Source organism: Choloepus didactylus, chromosome 10 (genome assembly GCF_015220235.1).
Source record: "Choloepus didactylus isolate mChoDid1 chromosome 10, mChoDid1.pri, whole genome shotgun sequence".
In the NCBI taxonomy this organism is placed as follows: Eukaryota; Metazoa; Chordata; class Mammalia; order Pilosa; family Megalonychidae; genus Choloepus; species Choloepus didactylus.
In genome coordinates, this window is record NC_051316.1 from 17,274,718 (window position 1) to 17,297,657 (window position 22,940).

General features: G+C 40.4%; 1 protein-coding gene across 1 annotated transcript in view; it reads right to left on the reverse strand.

Annotated features, from left to right (window-relative positions):
* SHC3 (SHC adaptor protein 3) overlaps positions 1 to 22,940 on the reverse strand; it is a 177,491-nt gene that overhangs the window by 60,242 nt on the left and 94,309 nt on the right. Inside the window, exons 3-6 of the mRNA XM_037797101.1 lie at positions 14,544 to 14,607; positions 12,174 to 12,293; positions 8,810 to 8,863; positions 3,431 to 3,482 (exon numbers count right to left, since the gene is read on the reverse strand). Of these exons, the coding sequence (XP_037653029.1) occupies positions 3,431 to 3,482; positions 8,810 to 8,863; positions 12,174 to 12,293; positions 14,544 to 14,607 (290 nt within the window). The remainder of the gene's footprint in view (positions 1 to 3,430; positions 3,483 to 8,809; positions 8,864 to 12,173; positions 12,294 to 14,543; positions 14,608 to 22,940) is intronic.

Sequence of the window (22,940 nt, forward strand, 5' to 3'; positions counted from 1 at the left end):
TAGTTGTCTTTTTCTTACTCCCTTGTTACGGTCTCTTTGAAATGTTCATTTATTGTATGTTTTTTTTTTTTTTTTTAATTTTTTTTTCCCATACAGTTGATTTAAAAAGGAAAAAAAGGTTAAAAAAAAAAAAGGAAAAAAAATATGTAGTGCCCCCTTGAGGAGCCTATGGAGAATGCAGGGGTATTGGCCTACCCCACCTCAATGGTTGCTAACATGACCACAGACATAGGGAACTGGTGGTTTGATGGGTTGAGCCCTCTACCATAGGTTTTACCCTTGGGAAGACAGTTGCTGCAAAGGAGAGGCTAGGCCTCCGTATAATTGTGCCTAAGAGCCTCCTCCCGAATGCCTCTTTGTTGCTCAGATGTGGCCCTCTCTCTCTAGCTAAGCCAACTTGAAAGGTGAAATCACTGCCCTCCCCTCTATGTGGGATCAGACACCCAGGGGAGTGAATCTCCCTGGCAACGTGGAATATGACTCCCAGGGAGGAATGTAGAGCTGGCATCGTGGGACGGAGAACATCTTCTTGACCAAAAGGGGGATGTGAAAGGAAATGAAATAAGCTTCAGTGGCAGAGAGATTCCAAAAGGAGCCGAGAGGTCACTCTGGTGGGCACTCTTACGCACAATTTAGACAACCCTCTTTAGGTTCTAAAGAATTGGGGTAGCTGGTGGATACCTGAAACTATCAAACTACAACCCAGAACCCATGAATCTCGAAGACAATTGTATAAAAATGTAGCTTATGAGGGGTGACAATGGGATTGGGAAAACCATAAGGACCACACTCCACTTTGTCTAGTTTATGGATGGATGAGTAGAAAAATAGGGGAAGGAAACAAACAAACAAACATACAAAGGTACCCAGTGTTCTTTTTTACTTCAATTGCTCTTTTTCACTTTAATTATTATTCTTATTATTTTTGTGTGTGTGCTAATGAAGGTGTCAGGGATTGATTTAGGTGATGAATGTACAACTATGTAATGGTACTGTGAACAATCAAATGTACGATTTGTTTTGTATGACTGCGTGGTATGTGAATATATCTCAATAAAATGAAGATAAAAAAAGAGGATATTAGGGAGAAATTCAGATGGGCAGAAAGAGAGAAAGTCAAAAAAGAAAAAAAAAAAGAAAGGAAAAAAGAGAGTAAAACAAAGACACATAAGGGAAGGGAAGTTTTGCTTACTGAAAGCAAAACTGACACCTGGAAAGGCAGGCAGTAATGGCAGAAAAGGGGATATATGGCTGTGTACACTGTGTATTAGTGTATTTATGTTTTACAAAACCCCCATAGGGTATTATCATCTCCAGTTTGTGAATGTGGCAACTGTGGCACACCGTGGGTTAAACAACTTGCTAAAAATCACTCAGTAGTTAGAGATGGAGGCAGATTGAACCAGGCTGACCAACTCCAGACTCTGTGCTCTTAAGTATTACATCCTGCTGTCCCTTGTGCAGTATGACCTCATTTAACCTTGTCTGATTCCATCTGTAAAGAACCTATTTCCAAATAAGTTCGCCTTCTGAGGTACTTGGGATTAGGACTTCAACATATCTTTTTGGGGGACACAATTGAACCATAACACTGGGTTTGTAAAGGGTCAGGTGGAAAATTACCCTCACACACTGTGTGGGAACTCACATTTTTACAACCAGGTTGGGGGTGGTGCAATTTGTAAGATCCATCCACGTATTAACTGTCCAACCCTGCTGCAAAGGCCTGTTTATGACTTCTCATTCAACATCGTGGAGAAGAATGATGAAGGACAGCTGGCATGAGGCTAGCCATTCAGGGCTGGGGGACAAATCCTGGTATAGTCACATTCTGGATCAGATCATCCGAATGGGCTGTTTTGGATAATATGTCCAAGAAAGCTGGATAGGGTGGGTGGGGAGAGGGTAGCAAAACATTTCATTTGCATTGAAATTTTAAAAGGGGAAGAGAATATACTATATGGATATGGATCAGAAAAATTCTGCAAAGCAAACTAGAAGAACTTAACAGTTGGTACCTGGGGTGCAGGTGGAGGGTGTAAAGGAACCAGCAGGGGAAGAAAATGCTGTTTTATATTATTACAAACTCCATTTAAGGTATTTGTAAATGGCTTTTAAATAGGAGTTGTAGTGTCAAAGTTTAGCATGTCCTTAGTCAACCCCAGGAACCCCAGGCTTGTTACCACTTATGCCAGTTTGAATGTATTATGTCCCCCAAAATGCCATTAACTTTGATGTAATCTTGTGTGGGCAGATGTATCAGTGTTGATTAGATTGTAATTCTTTGAGTGTTTCCATAGAGATGTAACCCACCCAACTGTGGGTGATGACTGATTGGATAGTTTGTGTGGTGGTGTGGCCCCACACATTCAGCATGGGCCTTGACAGAAGGAGCATGCTTGCTACAGCCAAGAGGGACACTTAGAAGAATGCACAGGAGCTGAGAGAGGAGCTGCAGATGAGAAATAGTTTGAAGACGGCCATTGAGAGCAGACTCTTGCTCTGGAGAAGTGAAGAGAGGACAAAAACCCCAAAAGTAACTAAGAGTGACATTTTTGAGGAACCGCAGCCTAGAGAGGAACGTCCTGGGAGAAAGCCATTTTGAAACCAGAACTTTGAAGCAGACGCCAGCCACGTGCCTTCCCAGCTAACAGAGGTTTTCTAGACACCAATGACCATCCTCCAGTGAAGGTACCCGATTGCTGATATGCAATCTTGGACATTTTATGGCCTTAAGACTGTAACTGTGTAACCAAATAAACCCCCTTTTACAAAAGCCAATCCGTCTCTGGTGTTTTGCATTCTGGCAGCATTAGCAAACTAGAACACCACTATTCCAATGGCTGAAGATTTTGTTTTGTAAATAAGGAACAAAAAATGGGAGTGATGGGTGTTTAGACAGTGGCCTAAAAGTAAAGGGTCCAAGAGGATGAAAAGTACTTGAACTCCTCCAATTCCCTTCCATTCAGGCTGGGTGTGAGGCCCCAGAAGTTTTAGGGGGTGGGGGTCTCAGGAGACAGCACTTTGAGCTTGGACAACTGCCTTCTAAGTCTGGGCAGGGCAGTGTGAGTCTTCTTGGGGTGGCTTGTTTGGCAAAGGGCTGGGCAGGGGGACAGGTTGTGAGTAGACTCTTCCAGGTATAACCAAGGTCACTTTGGAAATAGGGGTGAAAGTAGCTAAGGCACAGTCCAGGTGTAACAAACTATAAACATCTGGTACAAGTGCGTGTGTGTGAAGCTCAGGGACATCCGGCATCTCCTAAGCCAGACAGGCTAGCTGGTGCACTGGGAAAACCTCAGTGATCAGGACTGACACAATCTGACATGTGCTCATTCTGGTGGAGGGAGATGAGGGAATGAGCACAGCTGGTATTTTGTGATCAGAGGGACTGGATATGAATGCAAGATGACAAAGGTCAAGTGTGGCTTACCTCTGCGATTAACAGGATCCTTAGCTACATATGCGACATAATCTGTTGTGTCCTGTCAAAGAAAAATGAGACATCCACATCACTAATCACGAGTGAGAGAGAACACAATCGGCGATACTATACACACAAGACAGCCAGCTCATAAGGACCCAACAATTACACTGCGAAATAATCCAATGCTGCCTGAATAACAGCCCTTGTAAAACAGCATTTCTCAGACTGTCACGTGGGCAGGAATCACTCAGGGATCTCGGGGACATGCAGATTCTGAGTCAGCAGGTCTGGGGCAGGGCTTGGGGTCCTGCATTTCTAACCAGCTCCAGCTCTGCTGTTGGCCCACATCCACACTTTGAGTAGCAAGGATGAAAGACACCAGTTCCCAATCTCAGCTGCATGTTGGAATCAACTGGGGAGATTTAAAAATCCTGATTCTTGATTCTCAACTCCCTGATGACCTGATTTAATCCAATGTGAGTCCTGGGCTTTAGGATTTTTAAAATGCCCCTCAGATGATTCTAATGTGAAGTAAGATTAAGAAGCACTGCTGTTTTGTTAGCTCTGCCTAGAACATCCGTCCTCAAATTTGAGCTGGTGCCAGAATCCCCCAGAGGACTTGTTAAAGTACAGACTGCTGAGAGCCACCCAGAGTGGTGGTGGGTCTGGGGTGAGGTCCAAAATTTTACATTTCAGACAAGTTCCCAGGTGATGGGGACCACACCCTGAGAGCTATTGGTCTGTAAGAAAACCAGAAGTGGATGTAGACAGAAGTGGTTTGCAAATGCCCCTCCTTCATGGGTGGATAAGATACAATGGCTTTTCTCATCTCAGAGATAAGTAATGATTTTAATCCTTTAAGATGTTCCAAAAATATTAGTTCTACTTAGAAGTCTCACCCTCCACTTCAAACATTAGTCCCCTTTGCCTGTCTCCTTATGTAATCAGGGAAGTCAAGAAAAACATGTCAGAAGCATGCGGAGTCAACCACGTGAATTTTAGTTTCTGAACAAATAATCAGAGGAACCAAGAATTCTTTTTTTAAAATGTGGGAAATGCTTCCCTGAAAAGTTGATATTTTCAACATTCAAAAAAGTCCCAGGGGGGCAACTTGGTAAAAGTCTAACAGCTTTTTATTGCTAAGTAGGACTTCATGGTTATCAATAAGTGGCTGATGTTTTCAGCATCTGCAACGATTCTCAGTAGTGAGTTCCTTCACGTCATTCTTGATGAGTAGAGAAAATATTCCATTCTCTCTTTATAGTGCTTGGGCAAAAACCTCCAATGAGAGAGGGAAAGAGTGGCAGTGTGGGGAATGTATAGAAATTACTGAACACCTACCATTGGCTGATGCACCATGCAAGGCATTTTTCTTTGCATCATTCCCACTGCAACTCACCAACCCAATAAGACTAAATGGGACATGTGGGGAGTTTTTCCAGCAGGTCTTGAGAAAATCAGCTATTACACCACGGACATACTCAAGGCTCATCTGGAGGTATGACTTGCCTAGTCTGTTTCCTTTTGCCCACCCATGCAGAGTGATTTGGGAAGGGGAGGAAACCATTCAAACCAGTCCACTTGGCTTCTGCAGATCTGGCCAGAATATGAAACCATTGGCAATGAGAAGGATTGTGTCATATAACCAGAGAAACTTCCTGGATTCATGAGAGGTTCATGTCAAAGTGTCCTTAGAGAACACCTAGCCCCAATTTCTCTCAAACTGAGATCCATGGAACCCTAGGGTTGGGCAGGTGTATTCTCTAGTATTTAAGCTGTTGCCAGAATTCTTTTTAAATTTTGTGCATTCATTTCCACAATAATCTGTGGTCACCTGAATACCACTGTGTCACCAAGTTCTGCATGTAATTTCAGTTCTAGAGTTGCAGTTGGGGTTCCAACAGAATTGGTACCAGGTTTCTAAAGAATTAGAGAGAAAAGAAGAGAAAGACTAGATGCCTTTGACCTACATGAAGCAAAGTGATGTCACATTTATATACAATGATGTACGATTCCAGTTTTTTGCTTGAATAGAAGCAATTAGTGGAAGAATTGAGTCATCTGGGCAGCCGTGGTAGTCAAAGATGCTGACCTGAAATGATTCCACACCTTCGTGGCCAGGTCCAAAGTCACACTGAAGCAGAGATTTAGTTACAAGAAAATGGTATCCATCACAGTAAATTAATGTCTTTACAGTGTTCATTTGCATTTAACTTTAATCTGATTGGGGTTTATAGGTCAAGAAGATGTAAAAATATAAGGAGTCTATACTTGATTTGTTCTGTACATATTTGAGTAACAAAGTTAATTTGAGTCAACAAGCAGCAGGTGCATAGAATTTCTTCAGAGAAACTCCTACCACGGTTCAAGCCCCTCATGTTGCAGCTGGGAGAATGAGGTCCAGAAAAGAATAGTGCTATGTTCCTGTCACGCAGATGGTCAATGGCCACGCCAGGGTGCAGCTTTTCTGATGCCATTATTGATCTTTTTCTGGTGGTGTGGAGGAGTGAATTGCTATTCAAAACACTATTCTTGACATCACCCTGTTACCTGGTGAGTACACCAAGTCTCATAGACGGGAGCTGCAAGTGCCTGTTCTGTACTTGATCCATCCTTGCTCTCACACCCCAAGACACGCTGGGCATCGTCCTGGCATTCTTTTGGTAATCTTTTAACACTGCTAATAATACTAGAGTAAAATTATAGTGTACCTTATTTTTTTGAGGAGATAGTGTTTTCCAGACTGTCTTATTTGACATTTCAAAATACCATTTCTCCACTGAGTAAACTAAGGCACTGAGCAAAGAGTGACATATATGCTTAGAAGTAGAACACGAACTAGAACCTAGAATTACTGGGTTATTTTTTAAATCTACCAATTGCAATGTGGTAAATTTGTGTTTTGTTTATGGGACCACATGCATGATGCAATATGCATTTGGATTGGTTAAAATTGAAAAGAATCAGGCATTCTGTCCCCTAGTACCATGAAATTTTCTGTAGCATCATAAAAAAAGTAAAAAAGGTTATATATTAATTTAAAGGTCACTGAATGCTTCCAATTACTTTTTTTAATAAAGAGGTGATGATGAAATTTGAAACAAGGTCAGAAACGTGGGCATTTTGGAGAATATAATAATTTTAACATATCCAATGTATTTGGCTTCCTATATTCTACCTCCTTGTCTCTCTACTCATAATATCATCAAGACAAGATTCAAGACAACTTACTGAAAGAAGCTATTGACACAGGTGTGCAAGTATCTGCTTTTTATTTTTCAACCTAGGTTACCTTTCAGATTTAAGAAACCATGGTCCCAAGCATCATGTTGAACAAGCAATTGGACAACCACTTCAAAATAGTTAGTGCTACATATAGATATAGATAAAGATATATGTATAGACATACATAAAGGTATAGTCCAGGTAGAGGTAAAGGTATACATATGCCTATAAATATAGTCTTAAGGTATGTACCTTGGAGGGGTTGAATTATGGAAGACTTTCACCTTCTAAATATACATGTCAGTGAGATCTTTTATTATACAATGAAGCAGAAGAAATTGTAAGGATTATAAAGAAAAGGGAGAGGAAGGGAGGGGAAGGGAGGGGAGGGGAGGGGAGCTGAAGGGAGGGGAGGGGAGGGGAGGGGAGGAAAGAAAACCATTGCAGAAGACTTTTGAATACAAGATCCTAAGGATGGAAAAGGTAAAAAGCTAGGACCCTTTTAAATGGTGCCCTGGTCATCCTTTGACAATTAAGTGAAGATACAAGGGCAAAGAACCATTTGCAGACTGGCCCAATCCCTTCCTTTGCCAAGTGCCTTTGGCTCAAGGGTCTGAGTTGGGGGTCTGGAAAGCAGTGGGCACCCCAGCTTCTGGCCTCAGCCTGCACTTTACCTGGCAGGAGAGATCCAGGAAGATAAAGTGATGCCTGCCCCTGGGAGTGCACTTATTGGGGTAGTCACTTGCTCCCATGTTGCTAAAAGACTTGGAGGCATGTGATCTCCTCTGGAAATGCAGAGGCTCCAAAGGCCACAGTTGAAATTATTTCATTGATTTGACTTTTAATGTGCCAACAGCAGTTTGACAATCTGGCAGCCCAGGTAGAAGGAGTTCAGTAGGAAAGGTAATTGAGAGAAACACAAGAGCCCAGGAAAAATTCCCTTGCTGGAACTGGAAATAGTGAGGGTCTCTGGCCTTGAAATAAGGAGTAATGTAAATCATTAATTATTCAGGCTATCTTGGGACAGTAAACTTTTTACATAAAATTTGAGGTTTTCCTACTGATAATTTTGGAAATTAATACAAAACAGCAACAACAAAAGACCATGTATAACCCACCATATTATTTAACACCAAAATAAGAAAAAATAACATCTTACCAGGACATGGAATAATTTTTGAGTAAATTTAGCACCTAGAAAAACTCACTCTGTTGTCCTAGTTTTTAAATTTTGCTCTGGGCCAGTGAAAACCTTCCCAAGATCAATAAAAAATAATGGGAAAACATTGTTGGGGGTGAAATTTTCTTCCCTTATTTTCTTCCCTATTGCAGGAAAGGGCTTATTTTGCTTTCTCCCCTATTCCCTCTGTACCGTGCTCCCCTGTGACTGGTTTTCTACATGGGTTTCCTTAAAGGGGTGGACTGTCAACAATGAACAGGCCATTAGTGTGTGGATAAGACCCTCTGAGGAGGTGATTTTTTGAGTCCTGCCTTTCATGATGCTACTGTTTAGAGTTGGGGACACTGAAATGAATGCTGCCCTCACATTGTAGCATTCCTGACAGAAATGTGGGGAGCAAATCCCCTTGTTATCCCACCATCTTCTTAATAAAAGAAACAATGCAAAAATGGAATATTCTCTTCTGTCTCTCTATCTCTCTCCAATTCCTTCCCTGTTAGCAGAGCAAATGGATAAAAGATTACAGTGTTAAATTTGGAGAGAAAATGTGATTTTTTTAAATGAATGAACCAGACCAAGTAAATCTGCTGCCCTTGAGTAGACTTAAAATACAAAACTGGAGGACTCAAATGGAGCTTCAATAGAAAATAAATGAAACAAATTGAGGGCAAGCATAGTCATGATATGAGAATACCTTGGTAACTCTGAAAACCTAAAAAACAATTTCATTACTTCTTGAGAAGGGCAATGCTTTGGGGATTTTTGACAGCTTTTGGCTAATGAAATAAAAATCAATGGTAGTTCTTTGTCATCCTACAAAAATGATAGTCAAGAAGAGCTTATAAAATCAAGAAGGAGAAAAAAGCTGGTATCACAATTAATTTTCCTTAAAGTGTCCTAACAGGTACACCTTTGGAGCAGGGGTCCCTTCCCAAAAATTTCCAACAAGAGCAAGAAAAAACTTCTCCAAGGGTACTTACCGGGTCTCCCCCCGAGGCAAAGGAGATGGACTGCATATGGTGGTTTGCTATAATCTGTCGGGCCCAAAATAAGAAAAGACATGTGCTGTTATTACCCTTTCCATTTCTTGGAAAACCAACTGTCAGTTGGCAGGCAATATGAACCAACAAATTTTCCTGAAAATTGGTAAAATTAGTACCAACATAAAAATAAAATTTATAAAATTAATAGCAATAGATATCATTAAATGAATATGCACAATTTGTCAGGAGCTCACCTGGCTGCTTTGCCAAATTTATCCCTTTTAAGCCTCATGACATAGGAACTGGTATAATCCCAATTTTACAGATGAGGGACCTGAGACTCACAGGGGTTGTGTGGCTTCCCCAATAGGGAGAGCTGTAATCAAACACACTGTGTCCAACCCAAAGCTATGGGCTCGACAACCATGCCTCTTTAAGAAGGAAAATGTCTTGCTCACACACAAAAACATTTGAACTGTACAGCGTCTATTTCCAAAGACCTACGCGGGGACTCGAATACAGACCCTACAGATAGCATGGGAGTAAATGTGGCCTGTCTCCCCTTTCATCCTATTTGTATAATGGGCATATAAATTAGAAAGCCCGCATCCAAAATTTAAAATCGGTGCCATCTCAGGCATTCTGGTGATTTATCAATTTAAAAACCAAAGAGGAGGTTCCAAGTTAATTTTAAAATGGGACTTTCCATTAGCATTAAAAACTGCAGCTCGCAGTAGAATTTAGTTGAGACACTAAACAAATTAGAAGCTGCCCTAAATTTAAAAAGCTACATAAGTCTTCCATGCTATTTTTATCTTTCTAAAAAGTCAGCGTAATGACATTGAAGTGAATTTCTGGGGGTGGAAACAGCACTTTTGTCGCCATCCCAACATAACCAGGTTTATTTCTGCATACTCCCCTCAGGCCATTGGGCTGTCAGAATTTACATAGCTGCAGTTGTACCACACAGGCCATGTTTCCCACCATGCTGCTGTAAAACTCAAAATAAAACTACCATTGAACCATGCAATAAAATAAAATATTTTAAAATGCCTGCTTTAGTTGTTGACACTTGCAAAGCTAAAGTATCTAGGAAAACATGAATGTATAAATATAAATGTATTTATATTAAATTTATATTTGAATATAAATCAAAAGACTGACTCTAGCTTATGCCCATGCCCCAAGGGGAACAGGGTTCCTAAGACAATTGAGGAAATAGTAATCTCCAAATAATGATAAACTATGGCTTTCAAAGTACATTTCATTTTTTTGCATAGAAGCAAGCTCTAAAACCGAGGTTTGGAAATTAAAGAGCCAACAATATTTGGGGGAAAAAATGGAAATCATATTTGGTTGGCATGAGGCCTGTCTGTTATTGTGTGATTGTATCTTATCCCTTCAGGTAAGGTAGAAATTGGAAAGAGAGGTAAAAAAATTACAGCTAATCGACCTAATGCATGTGTTTCTGCTCTGAAGGTGCTTTGTCTTGTTTTGTCTACTCAAACACTCAGTAAAGAGTGATCAGTCGGACTGATTTCCTAGTAGACTGTGCATTGCCCTTTCTCCCATCTCTTGGGGTTGAGAAAGGCATTTCCGGTCATGCCCCATTCTCAATTGACTAGTCAGGCCCTGATGTCAGCTTGAAGCACAGCCAGAGAGACATGTGCTTTGGCTTCTGCTAAACTTTCCACAGACGGTGCCCCTGGTATCCCATGCTAGCCCAGTCCAAGGCTCCTGAGCCCAGCACTCACTTCCATGTACCTCATGAAACTGGACACATGTCCCAGGACTAAGCAGGGTCAAATACATACTCTCATCATTGCTGCTTCTGAGTTTGTGTGTGTGTATACGTGCATGTGTGTCTGTGTTATTTTTTGCAGTGGGGAATGAGGTAAAAGGGGGAATTGGGAAGCAGATCTCACAGACTTGAGGGCCACCATCTGACAAGTCCTGGAAACAAAAAGTCCAACAGCCATATAGAAACAGGAAGGACACAGATGTAAAGGTGAGTGCAGACACAGGTGGGACTAACCTCCCGAAGCTACGAGGCATGACATGTGCATTTGCAATCCTGCAGCAGCCATTGGCACTCATCCTTGAGACAGGGCAGAGAAAGGCTGAGACCTGTTAGCATTCTTCATCCACAAAGCCTAAGTGTTTGGTGAACCCATTTGCTACAAAGGCCGGCATGGAAAGAGAAGGGATTATCTGCCAGGTGAGGAAGAAGGAATGCAGTGAGGAGTGGTGTCTGGCTATGTCAAAAAAAATTCTTGACATCATCTCACTTCTACACTGGAGGCAGAATTTATTTCAACATCTTTTTTTATGGAGGAAAGGATAAATGAAGCTGAGGATGCTGCTTACTTAACTGGGGAATATGGAAATTGATAAACACAAACATAAATATAAATACATAAATATATATGTATGTATGTATGTGTGTGTGTACAGATATAGACAGAGAATCATGGGCATCCCTGGTAAAGCACACTGCCTGGCAGAATCTGGAATTAGGTTACCCAGAGGTCTGTGGTTTGCCCATCTTTCCCCTATGTAGACACATCCAGTTTCTAACTCAGCAATGGAAGCTGGTACTGAGCAGAGCAGGTAAAGGATAGTCACAGTGTTCAATTCCCTCCTTGTATTTACAAACATTTCATCTCCATTGCCTCATTTGACCTTCAGAACTGCCCTATTAGTAGCTACTCATGCGCCCAGTTTCCAGCTAAAGAAACTAATGATCAGAAAAACTTTTAAGATAACCACTGCCCAGGAATCCAACCATTCTAAATGGGATTAGCCTCAATAAATGTCATGGCTGTGCCACCTTGGTCAGCTCAGAATTCAGTCCACCCTGGATACACCATATTTCATCAACTTGAAGGCACTAACAAGCGTAAGAGGGTCTGTAATTATGAACCACTACAAAAGAAAAAATACTGTCAGTTAAGCCATGACAGGCCATCCAGTTCATCCATGGTAAAATGTGAAAATAAAATGTGGGCCATGGAATCAATGAAATATGGCCAAAAAAAAAGAAATCAAAATAGGTACAAGGACATTAAGAGGAGACTTTTGCAAATATATACACCTCTTTTTGCATTGCAAGTAGCCAATGATTTCATATATTATCCTTTTTAAAAAAAGGTGATTCACAGAAGAATTGAAGAGAACCAATTTCATCTATCATTCCTTTGGTGCTCCTTCAATGTGGGCCAATCAAAACTTTGTAGACTAGTAAAGGTTTTACACTAATGTATTCTGCGTGAACTCAGCAAGGCTGGACCGGAACCCTGTGAAGAAGCCGTCGTTTCCAGGGGAATCCGGGCAGGGAACAGGAAGTTGAGCACCTACAGACCTGTTTAGAGTCGGACGTCCGCAGGTTCAGGCTGGCGGTGGAGATGGTGAGAGAGATGCTCATCCCGGCAAACTGGAGGTTGCTCTTTCCCAAGATGCTGGACAACATTTTGCTCGGAGGCTGTGAAATCAAGCAGCATGACTTGAGCTTTTTATATACTGGGGGCAATCCTACCCAGGGGTCTCTATGAGGTCTGTGTCTGAAAGGGAAGCTGTGCTGATATCACATCCTCATTTTGTCCTTATTAGGCACGTGAAGACAAATGTGCAAATGCAGGGAGGTTGGAATCCAACACTAAGAGGCAAATTATAAAATATTTAACATGCAAACTGTAAAATATCTACTATGCAAATGATGAGACAAAGAATCTCCTGAGCAAGCAGGAGGCGTCAGTGACGTGGGTAGCCTGTGGCTCTGTCGTGACATGCTGTCAACTGGCCCTCTGCTCATGGGGCATTGTAAACCTGGGGGAAACACCACAGGCTGGGGCCTGGCCCATGGCTTTGTAGACTCAGAGGTCCGGTTTCCGGCATACCAAGAGTCAAACTACTTCTCAGGGGCAGCTCCTGGGGCATATGAGCAGTGCCAGAAAATGGTGAGAAGGCTCATTGCCAAAGGGACTGATCACAAATCCATCGGCCAGAACATTCTCCCCAGTTGACTCTAACTGCTGCATCCATCACCCTGTCAGAAATGTCCTTGGCACAAGGACTGACAGACTGCATATTCTCACCAGACACAGTCTGCTGGGGTACCTGGATGGGCACTTCCAATACTTGTCTCTCTGTCCATTGCTGGCAACCCCTCCTTTTGTTTTCAGACTAGAACACTCTGTCTTCAGTAGGCTAATCAGCACTAGCTCTTACTGGGTGTGCACTGTTTTTGAATCACCTGCAGAGCCGTGTAAAAATAGAAACCTGGGCTCCAACCCTGAGATTCTGATTAATACATCTTGAGTGGAGTCCAAAATTGGCACTGTTTCTACAACCTTCATCAAGAGAACCAGAAGGGCACCCCAAGACTTGCTGGCTGCGGTTCCACCTAGCTCTACAAGGTGATGTTCCCTATACCTGATCTCAGGCACCTTCCTATTTCCTGTATTCAAGATTCTGGAGCCTTACTTCATTCCCTGTTTCCCCTAGGGGCTGGACCAGAACACCGGCCAGTACATCTGAGCCTTCATCCAAAGTTCTCTGCTTGAAACCCAATTGCCTGTGGGTACACGCAGTTCCCCAAGCTATGAAGGCAGAACTGACGGGAGCCCTGGGAATAGCAGAGGCAGGCACACAACCTGCCCGAATGTTCTGAATATTCTGAAATTGTTCTTAGGTGCTCAGAGATCCTTGGAGGGAAGCTTTCCCCGCCCTTCAGACTAAGCACAGAAGTCCCGATGGAAATGTATGGGTGTTCAGTTATATATTCACTAGACAACTAACTAAAGAGTTTTCCTGTGCTTTCTTTTAGTTCATTTTGTTTTCTTCTGGTCCAACCATCTTCAGGATGAAAAGAACAGTGATTAAACCCCAGTTTCTAAAGCTAGACAGGCTGGGTTTGATCTCAGCTTCACCACCTTCTAGCACTGTGGGTTCTCATTTCTGTGCCTCCATTTTTATCATCTGTAAAACAAGGATATCCAGGAGTGTCCTAGAGCTTGTGGATATCAGCTCATGAAAGCCAATTTTTAAATTTTGGAGAACTTTGTGAGCTGGTTGTGAAACACAGCTGTTATTAAAAACTCATCACCTCCTAATTATCTTACTACACTGTACTATTATCTATGCTTACAGGTTATTTATGTCTATTGTATATGTACTGGAGAAATATTATATAACAATTTGCCACTGGTATCTCTTCCCAACTCTGTTTTTAATGACATCATGTCGATAGCTTGAAATTGACTATGGTGGAAGTATTTACACCATGGAAATTGGCAAACACTACAAACTGGAGTTTCTCAGTCCTCATCTGACACCAACAGCCAGTTGTTAAACATGTACTAGAACACCACTGGGGAATATCTACCACAAAGGATTACTATAATTAAGTGAATTAACATATATAAAGTGCATAAAAGAATTCCTGGCCCAGTTTTATCATGGTTTTTAGGATTAGAGCCCACAGTGAGCAACCAGGGGCTCAGATATCATAGCTTCTTTTGATTGGAAGCAACAGCCGACCATCCTCATCCACGTGGAAGAGAGAAAAATCTAAGCTCTGTTTTTGTTTGCTTGTTTTTAAGTTTCAATAGCCAGGCCATGGAAAGAGGGAAATGAACAATTTCATGTTGATTAAAGACATTATATGGCGAAACAAGAGAGGGGGTGGTAGGAGGTAAAAGAGAAGACAGACACAATACTGCAAAAATGTTACCTTTCTCTTCTTAAAGGCTCCTTTGGCACCAGGTACAGCTTCACAAACACGGCTGATGGCTTCCCTTCAAAGGACAGGAAGAAAGAGCCATTTTATAATATGTCAATCAGGATTATGTAACCCAGTGACTCTACCCTTGCACATCCCCAGAGAAAATAATTGCCCATTTATTTCAGCATGGGACATAAAGCAGCCAATTCAGGAGCCATCCAGTTTCTCCTCTCAAAAGCAAACAAAATGCAAAGAGTCCATCATCTTAAAACTTCCGACTGTCAATATTCTAATTGTTATTGTTTATAGCTGCATCCTAATTGTAGATACATCTCAGATCACACTTTTTTGCTTGTTTTGCACAATTGGTTAAGATGCTGTTTTTAATCATCAGTACACTGAAATGTACTCTTTGTGACGTTATCTTCGTTACTGTGATTGTTGCGCCAAGTCCCACCCTCACTGACTGTGGCTATGGATCAAGATTTTTCCTAAGAGAGTTAGAGAGTATGTAATTAAAAGGAATTTGATCCTCTGGGATTTATTCCCAGTTTCTTCAGTTAGTAAATATTATAAAAATCGATCAGAATCTAGGATATAGGTTACCAGGGGACGGGGTGGGGATAGGGAATGGAAAGTTCAGGTTTAAAAGGTACAGGTTTCCTGTTTGGAATGATGGAAATGGTTTGGTAATGGATGGTGGTGATGGCAGCACAACAATTGTGAATGTAATTAACTGTATATTAATTAACTAACAATAACTGAAATGTAGAATGTGGTTAAAAGAGGAAATGTTAAGTTGCATATACGGTAATACAATAAAAATTTGAAAAAAAAAATCCATGGAATTACACTATACAAACAGTGGACCCTAAGTTAAACCATGTGCTGTAGTTACTAGTACAATTATGCCAAGGTGCTTTCATCAATTGTAACAAATGGTGTACACCAATTCAAGGTGTTAATAGGGTGGTATTTGGTAAATCTGAACTTTATGCATGATTGTTCTGTAAACCCACAACTTCTCTAATTAAAAAAACAGGGGGTGAGGTTGAAGGACAAGACAAACTCCAGTGGCACACAAACGAGCCGAGAACGAGGTTCTATGCAGGGCAGGTCCACGTTAACAGGCATTTGTTGAGCATCTACTATGTGCCAAGTACTGTCTCAGGTAAATGAGGCAAGGACTGTCCTTGGGATTAGGGGAGGACTGATGCATGGACCAGATGTGTCCAGAATCCAACAGGTCTGCACGGGGTGAGGAGAGCTCAGGTTGGGAGAGAAGAGAACCAGTGGTCAGGGCAAGAAATCAAGAAAAGATGGAGGCTGTTGCAGTTCCCCCAAAAGCAAGAGGCTGTGGGCCTCCAGCAATGAGGAAGGGAAGTGGAGAGGAAGTGGGTAGGGTTAGAATTCTTAGAAACCGACATAAATCAACTCTGTGACTCGGCATGAGTGAAAGGTGGCAGAAGACATGAGCCAAAGACAACTCCAAGATCAGGTGCCCAGTGCTGGGGGAAATTCTCAACTCCCATGTAAAGGAGAAATAAGAATAGAACATAGGAAAAATAAATAAATGGGGATTTAGAGACATACTGAATGACCAAGAAACTAAATGGGATCTCAGAAACAGTCTACAAATGTTCAGAGTTGAATACTTCTGAAAATTATTTTCTATCATCTAGATGAAAAATAATTGCCATCGCAATACAATACTTTTTAGAGAAGTGTGTCCTTGGACATCAGGTAAGAAAGTATTAAGACAAGCTCCACATTTGCCATTCAATTCATTGTAGAGGGTGGGAAAAGGAATATCTTTTGCAAGTTCAGATGCCATGAAGAGCATTCAGACTATGAATAACCATGACTCTGAAAAAGTAAAGTGAGAATAACGTTATTGACATTCATTCTTTTTCCTGTTTATTTTATAATAACTAACTGTGGTTCTATCCAAATGATCAATCTTATCATCCAAAGTACTTTCTAAAAGTAAATTCTATATTGAAGAAGGTCAAGTTATCTCTTTAAAGAACTATATAAACACCTGTATTTATAATATATCTATTTAATTTAAAAAGATAGTTCAATGCATCTCTGCACTGTGCTTGATTTATTTAGCTGAGCAAAGTAGCTCAATTTCTGATAGTCCCACAGGCTGTAAAAATATTATGTGGTGGAAAGTCTCCCTTAAGTCATTCTTGAAATACTTCTAATGAGCATCAATTTCTTTTCCCATCCACCAACATGGAACATAAAAGAAAAAAATCAGTCTCAGATGACAATTATCAGAAAGGACACACATTATCAAATGTCTCACTTATTCAGTCCTGAAGCTTTTGCAGCAGGCTTCTGTTGCTTACACACTGTTTCTGGAAAAGGAGAGTGGAAACTACAAATCAGCATTAAGGATGGGATTATGAAAAAGTCTTTGAAACAATAAATGCATTCTGTCAAACAAGTCCTTGCATTACAGAGGTCTGGGGCACTCAGAGACTCATTCAATCTGTTGTCCTTAAAATGAGAAACTGTGAGAAGTTCCAAAAAATTCTGGGAGCTTACACACTCAAAAAAAAAAAAAAAAAAATCCTCAGGCTCATCCTTGTGAGCCTCTGGATTCCCCAAAGAGGTTTTCAAATCATGCTGCTTTTCAGAAAGATGTCTTCCCTTCATAAATGGCCTGAATTTGTTTCTAATGCTCATATGATAACATGTATGTGTGAATTCTCCTTTCAACCAGGCTGATGGTATCTTTTTCCAATTGAAATAGAAACATGACATAACTATTAACAATTGCAATATTTAGATAACTGGCATTAGTAACTTTAATTCCAAAATCTAATTTTAAGTATTGCTATTCTCATTTTCCCTCCTTACTGTTTAAGCACAGTGTATTTTGGTGAGCAGTACTGTTTCAATTTGTTCACTTAGCAATAATTATTCAGCTTTGTGTAATTCCCTTTCATTCCAGTTAGTGTCCCAGGTACCGACTTTGCGCTGATTTTAATAACAGAGATTGTTTCTTAACATTCTGTTCAGTATGACACCATTTGGTAGGACAAACCATGACCTCAGAGATGAGCTAATATGAAAATGGAACATTTGGCAACCTCCATGGACATCTGAAAGCAACAGAAGCCAGCCTTGCCCCAAATGCTAAACAACCACATTTTACCATCTTCTCCTATTCTGTCTAAAATTTTCATCATCATACTAGGCACTTAATATATTTTTCATTGGAATGTAGAATTTTAGAACTGGGTACTTTGAAATCATGTCATCCCATCTTTCTCCCTGCTTCTCTATCTCCTTGTCATCCCAGCTCAGCACCCCACACACACAAACACACATACACACACACAAACACATACACACGTACATACACACACACATACTTTACAGACTAAGGCAATAAAATATAGACTAGTTGGATGATTTCTCTTCTTATGCACTTATAGTCTAGTAGGGGGAGGGATGACAAACAAATACATACAATAGCAAATTGTGCTCAATTTCATGAAGAAACAAAATAGATTGATATATATGATGCATGCGGTAAAGTCTACCAGTGGGGTCAAGAGTTATCCAGTAAGTGGCATTTTGAGTGCATGGGTAGCTATCAGGAAAAAAATAAAGTTGGATGCCTTATATAGAAATAAATTCTAAATGGGTCACAGATTTAATTTGTTTTTAATGAAGCCATAAAAATACTAAAAGTAAAAAAGGAAAAAGTGTTTTACCGTTATCTGAGTGGAAGGATGATGTAAAATCCATAAACCATAAAAGAAAATATTGAGGCATGCAACAAAAAAATTAAAAATGCACAAGAAAAAATTACAACATACCACAATCAAAGAGATAAATTTCTTAATATCAATCAATAAGGAAAATATCAAAACCCATATCTATCCCTGGTACCTCTGTATTTGTTAAAAGGAAATATAAATGGCTCCTGAAAATATGAAAAGATTTTTAGCTTTACTTATAGTAAGAATGCCAACTAAAGCTTATACTGAAATTCCATTTTCACAGGCAAAGATCAAAAGTTTGCTAATTCTCTGTAGGAAAGAGGCACCTTCATATTACTTCATTGGGGGTAATTTAGCCATATCCCTGACCAAATGAGAGATGAACAAACCCTTTGACCCAGCAGTTGTACTTCTGAGAATGCACCCTCCAAATACACTCAGAGGGGCCAAATGACTCATATACAGAGCTACTGATTGCAGCAATGATGTTTTTAAATATCTAATTTTGCAAACACACACCCCCTTTCACCCTCTCTCTCCATCCCTCCCCCCATCCCCTGATAACCTTGAATCTGCTTTTTATCTCTGCAAATTTGCTATTTCTAGTCAACTTTTATCAATTATATCATACAATATTAATCCTTCTGTGTCTTGCTTATTTCACTGAGTGTAACATTTTCAAGGTTCTTCCATTTGTAGTCTGTCTTGGAACTTTATTCTATCTTATTGTGGAATAATATTCCATCATATGTATGGACCACATTTTGTTTATCCATTCATTTGTTGATGGACGGTTAAGTTGTTTCCACCTCTTGGCTATTGTGAATAATGCTGCTATGAACGTTGGCGTACACTCATTTGTTTGACACCCTGATTTCACTTTCACTGGGTATATACCTATAAGTGGAATTGCTGAATCATGTGGTAATTTTATATTAAATTTTTTGAGGAACCACCATATTGCTCTCTGCAGCAGCCACACCATTTTACATTCTCATCAACAACGCATTAGTGTTCCAATTTCTCTGCATCCTTTCCAATAATTATTATTTTCTGGGTTTTTTTTTAAATAGCCATCCTTGTGGGTGTGAAGTGTTATCTCACTGCAGTTTTGATTTGCATTTCCTTAATGGCTAATGATGTCAAGCATCTTTTCATGTTTTTTGGCCATTTGTATATCTTCTTTGGAGAAATGTCTATTCAAGTCCTATGCCCATTTTTGAATTGGGTTGTTTGCCTTTTTGTTATTGCATTGTAAAAGTTATTTATATGTTCAGGATATTAAGCTCTTAGTTGATATATGATTTGCAACAATTTCCTCCCATTCTGTAAGTTGTCTTTTCTGCAGCCATGATTTTAATAGACTGATCAGAGATAATCAATGACTGTCATTTAGGGCCAATTTAATCAATAATGGTGCATCCGTTAAATAGATGCCATTAAAAAGAATCTCCAACCGTATAGCTAAGCATACAGAGCAAGGTATGGAACATTGCATGGAAAATTTGTGGATTAAAAAGAAAGAAGAAAAAAAGAAGTATGTGTATTCTTGAATCAGTTAAATCTCTCTGGAAGGTTCCATAAGAAACGGTTGAAGCTAGTTTCTTCCAAGTGGCTGATAGATGAGATATGAAGGCAAAATGATTTTATTCTTTACTGTTTTGTACTTTTTGAACTTTTTTATCATGTGCACATGATATTTTTTTAAAAATTAATGAATTATTTGAAATAAGCTACTCTGATAGAAATAGTGGAGTGGAGAGGGCTGCTTTAGATACCCAATCAAGGAAACCTCCCTTGGGTGGTGACTCTAAACAGATATAAGGAGGAGGAGAGCACCAGGTGAGGAGAGGGTGGAATGGGGCACAGAGAGCACGGCTTTATAACCTGAAGTAGCCCATCCTCCAAGGGCAGAAAAGAAGGTGATGAGGCTAAATTAGTGTGCCTGAGTGAAAGAGGGAAAGAAATGCACATGGGTGAGTTATTCTTTAATGGGTACAAAGTTTATGTCTGGGGTGATGAAAAGTCTTGGTCATGGATGGTGGTGATGGTAGCACAACATTGTGGATGTAATTCATACAACTTAAGTGTACACTTAAAAACAGCTAAAATGGGAAATTTTGCATTATATATGTATACATATTATCACAATTAAAAAAACTATTATAGGTTTTTAGGCATTTAATAAATTTTTCATTGCAATGTGGAATTTTAGAACTGAATCCTTTGAAATCATGTAGTTCCATCTTTCTCCCTGCTCATTCATTTCTTTGCCATCCCATCTGACCCCTCCATTTGGTGGGGGGACAGGACTTACAGGGCAGGCAGGACTAGTTCCAAAGAAATCCTCTCCTCAATTTCCTATCTAGTCATTTCATAACTTCCAGGTGGGTGTTGGGAAACTAACAGCAGAATGAATCTTCAACCCGCATCTTTACAGTTGCTACGAAGGTAGTCCAACACCTTGGCACTTTGTGTTGGAATGCCGGAATCATATACCACCTTGGGCTTCAGCTAAGAGCCCAACTTTACTCTGCAGTTACCTCCATCCACCTCTCATCCTAAGAGCCTTACAGTCTCACAGCTTTAAATGTCTTCTGCTGTGAATGACTCATCGTCTTTCTCTCTAGCCCTGACATCTCTCCTGAGTGCCAGAAATTTATAGACAATTACTATCCCCAGTTGATATCTCCTCTTAAATGTCTTAACGGCATTTCAAACCAAGCCAGAATTTTCCCCAATAAAAATATTCCTCCCCTCGTCTTCCCATAGCAGAAAATGTTACCACGGTACACCCAGTTACTCCTGCCCCACACCCAGAAGCCACCACATGTCCCCCACCTCCCCACCCCACCCAAACACATCAAATCCATCACAGCACTGAGCACTACAGCCTTTGTTTGCTCTCAAGAAACATACAGAGTGGTGGAGGAGATTTTAGCATATGGAATAATATGTATGTTTATTTAGCATATAGAATAATAGGTATGTGTATAGACACACACACACACACACACACACACACACACACACACACACAAACACACAATAGCTAGGCACATTATGTACATAATAAGATTCCACCATTCAAAGGAATGAGAGATCAGTTAAACCTGATCAGAAGAGAAGGCTTAATGCAAAAGAAGCTGGAACTTGAAGAAGTGGTAACTTGGTGAAAATGGGAACTTGGAACCAGAAACAAGTGTGACATGAGGGTCAGAACAGAGGGAGTGCGAGAAAATGGGACGTTGGGGTCAGACTTGCAGAGGGCCGAGGAGTTTATCCTTCAGATCCAAGTCCAGAAACATTCAGGGATAGGCTGAGGAGCAGAAAACCATGGAGACATTCCAAGTAGGGGGTAATAGGGTAGAAATAGAGCTGAACAAAGGATAACCTAGCAGCAGGGGGACAGGGCGGTTGGAAAGCAAAGAGAAACTGCAGTCAGGGTGACTAGCCCAGAAGTTATTGCTATTGAGATGGCTCAGATTTCAGTGGTGAAAAATGAAAATGAAAAAGAGGACCATATGGAGGGAAAAATTCCACAAGCCTGTCTGATTGTAGGGACTGCTGATGAGGATGGAGCTGCAGATGACTCACTCTTAGCAATCCTGGGAACAGCCTCTCTCCCTTTCCAGGGAAAAGGGAAAGCAGATCGTTATCTTAGGACAACAGGAGATCCAAGGTGAACAGATGCCCGTAGCAGGACGCTCAGCAGAGACAAAGCAAGGAAGACTGTTGGCCACGGTCAGAGGATATGCAGCTGACCAGGCACCAAGAGGAGAGTCCAAAGGGACAGGGACATTTACAACAAATGTCCTCTTCCCAGGGTTGTCTGCAGGCAAATGGATTTCAATTGCCCAGTACTTGTACTCCAAAATGCTCAACTATAACCAAACCATTCAGCACGACTTACTGAGCTAAAAATTAATCTTAGGCATCAAAGATGCTTTAGACTTGATTTTAAAAGGTCATTTCACTAAAATGTGCTAAAACTTACATTTACATCTTCCAAAGATTAGGTATGTTGCAGGCATAACCAAAGAGCCACGAACCTCGAAATCTGTATAACACTTGAGAAATTATCATGTTGCCAAGGGAGGAGAAACTCATTCCATTACTACCCCAACATTCTTCCAATTTCATGCTCTGTGCCTCAATTTACCCCAAAACATGCACACAGTAGGTATATATAAATATTAACAACTAATATTAATAAATAATATTAAACAGAGGTAAAATGTTATTATTATGCTAGAAGTTCACATGAAAACCTCAATAGGAAATGAGAAAAGAGGTTTCGTAGCCATGCTAAAAGATATCTCACAAGGGAAAGATAAACTTGTGGGATTATGAAGAATTTATTGACCAGAGTAAAGCTAAACGGAGACAATATTGAGATTAATATTCCATTTGTGGTTTACATAACTAATGATAAAGTTCACCCAAGGTCACAAGTGGTGTCTTATTTGACAGATGTGGGAACCTGCTTTATTTTTATGAACACTTTCATTGAATATTTTCCACCTTTAAAATTTTAACAGTTGGGTTAGAAAAAGTCTTCTGCCCCCAACTCAACTGCTTCGTGGTGCTGATCAGCCAATCAAGGAGAGAAATTAACACTCTTTAATTGCTTCTTCTAGCATGCACAATTTTTTAAATGATC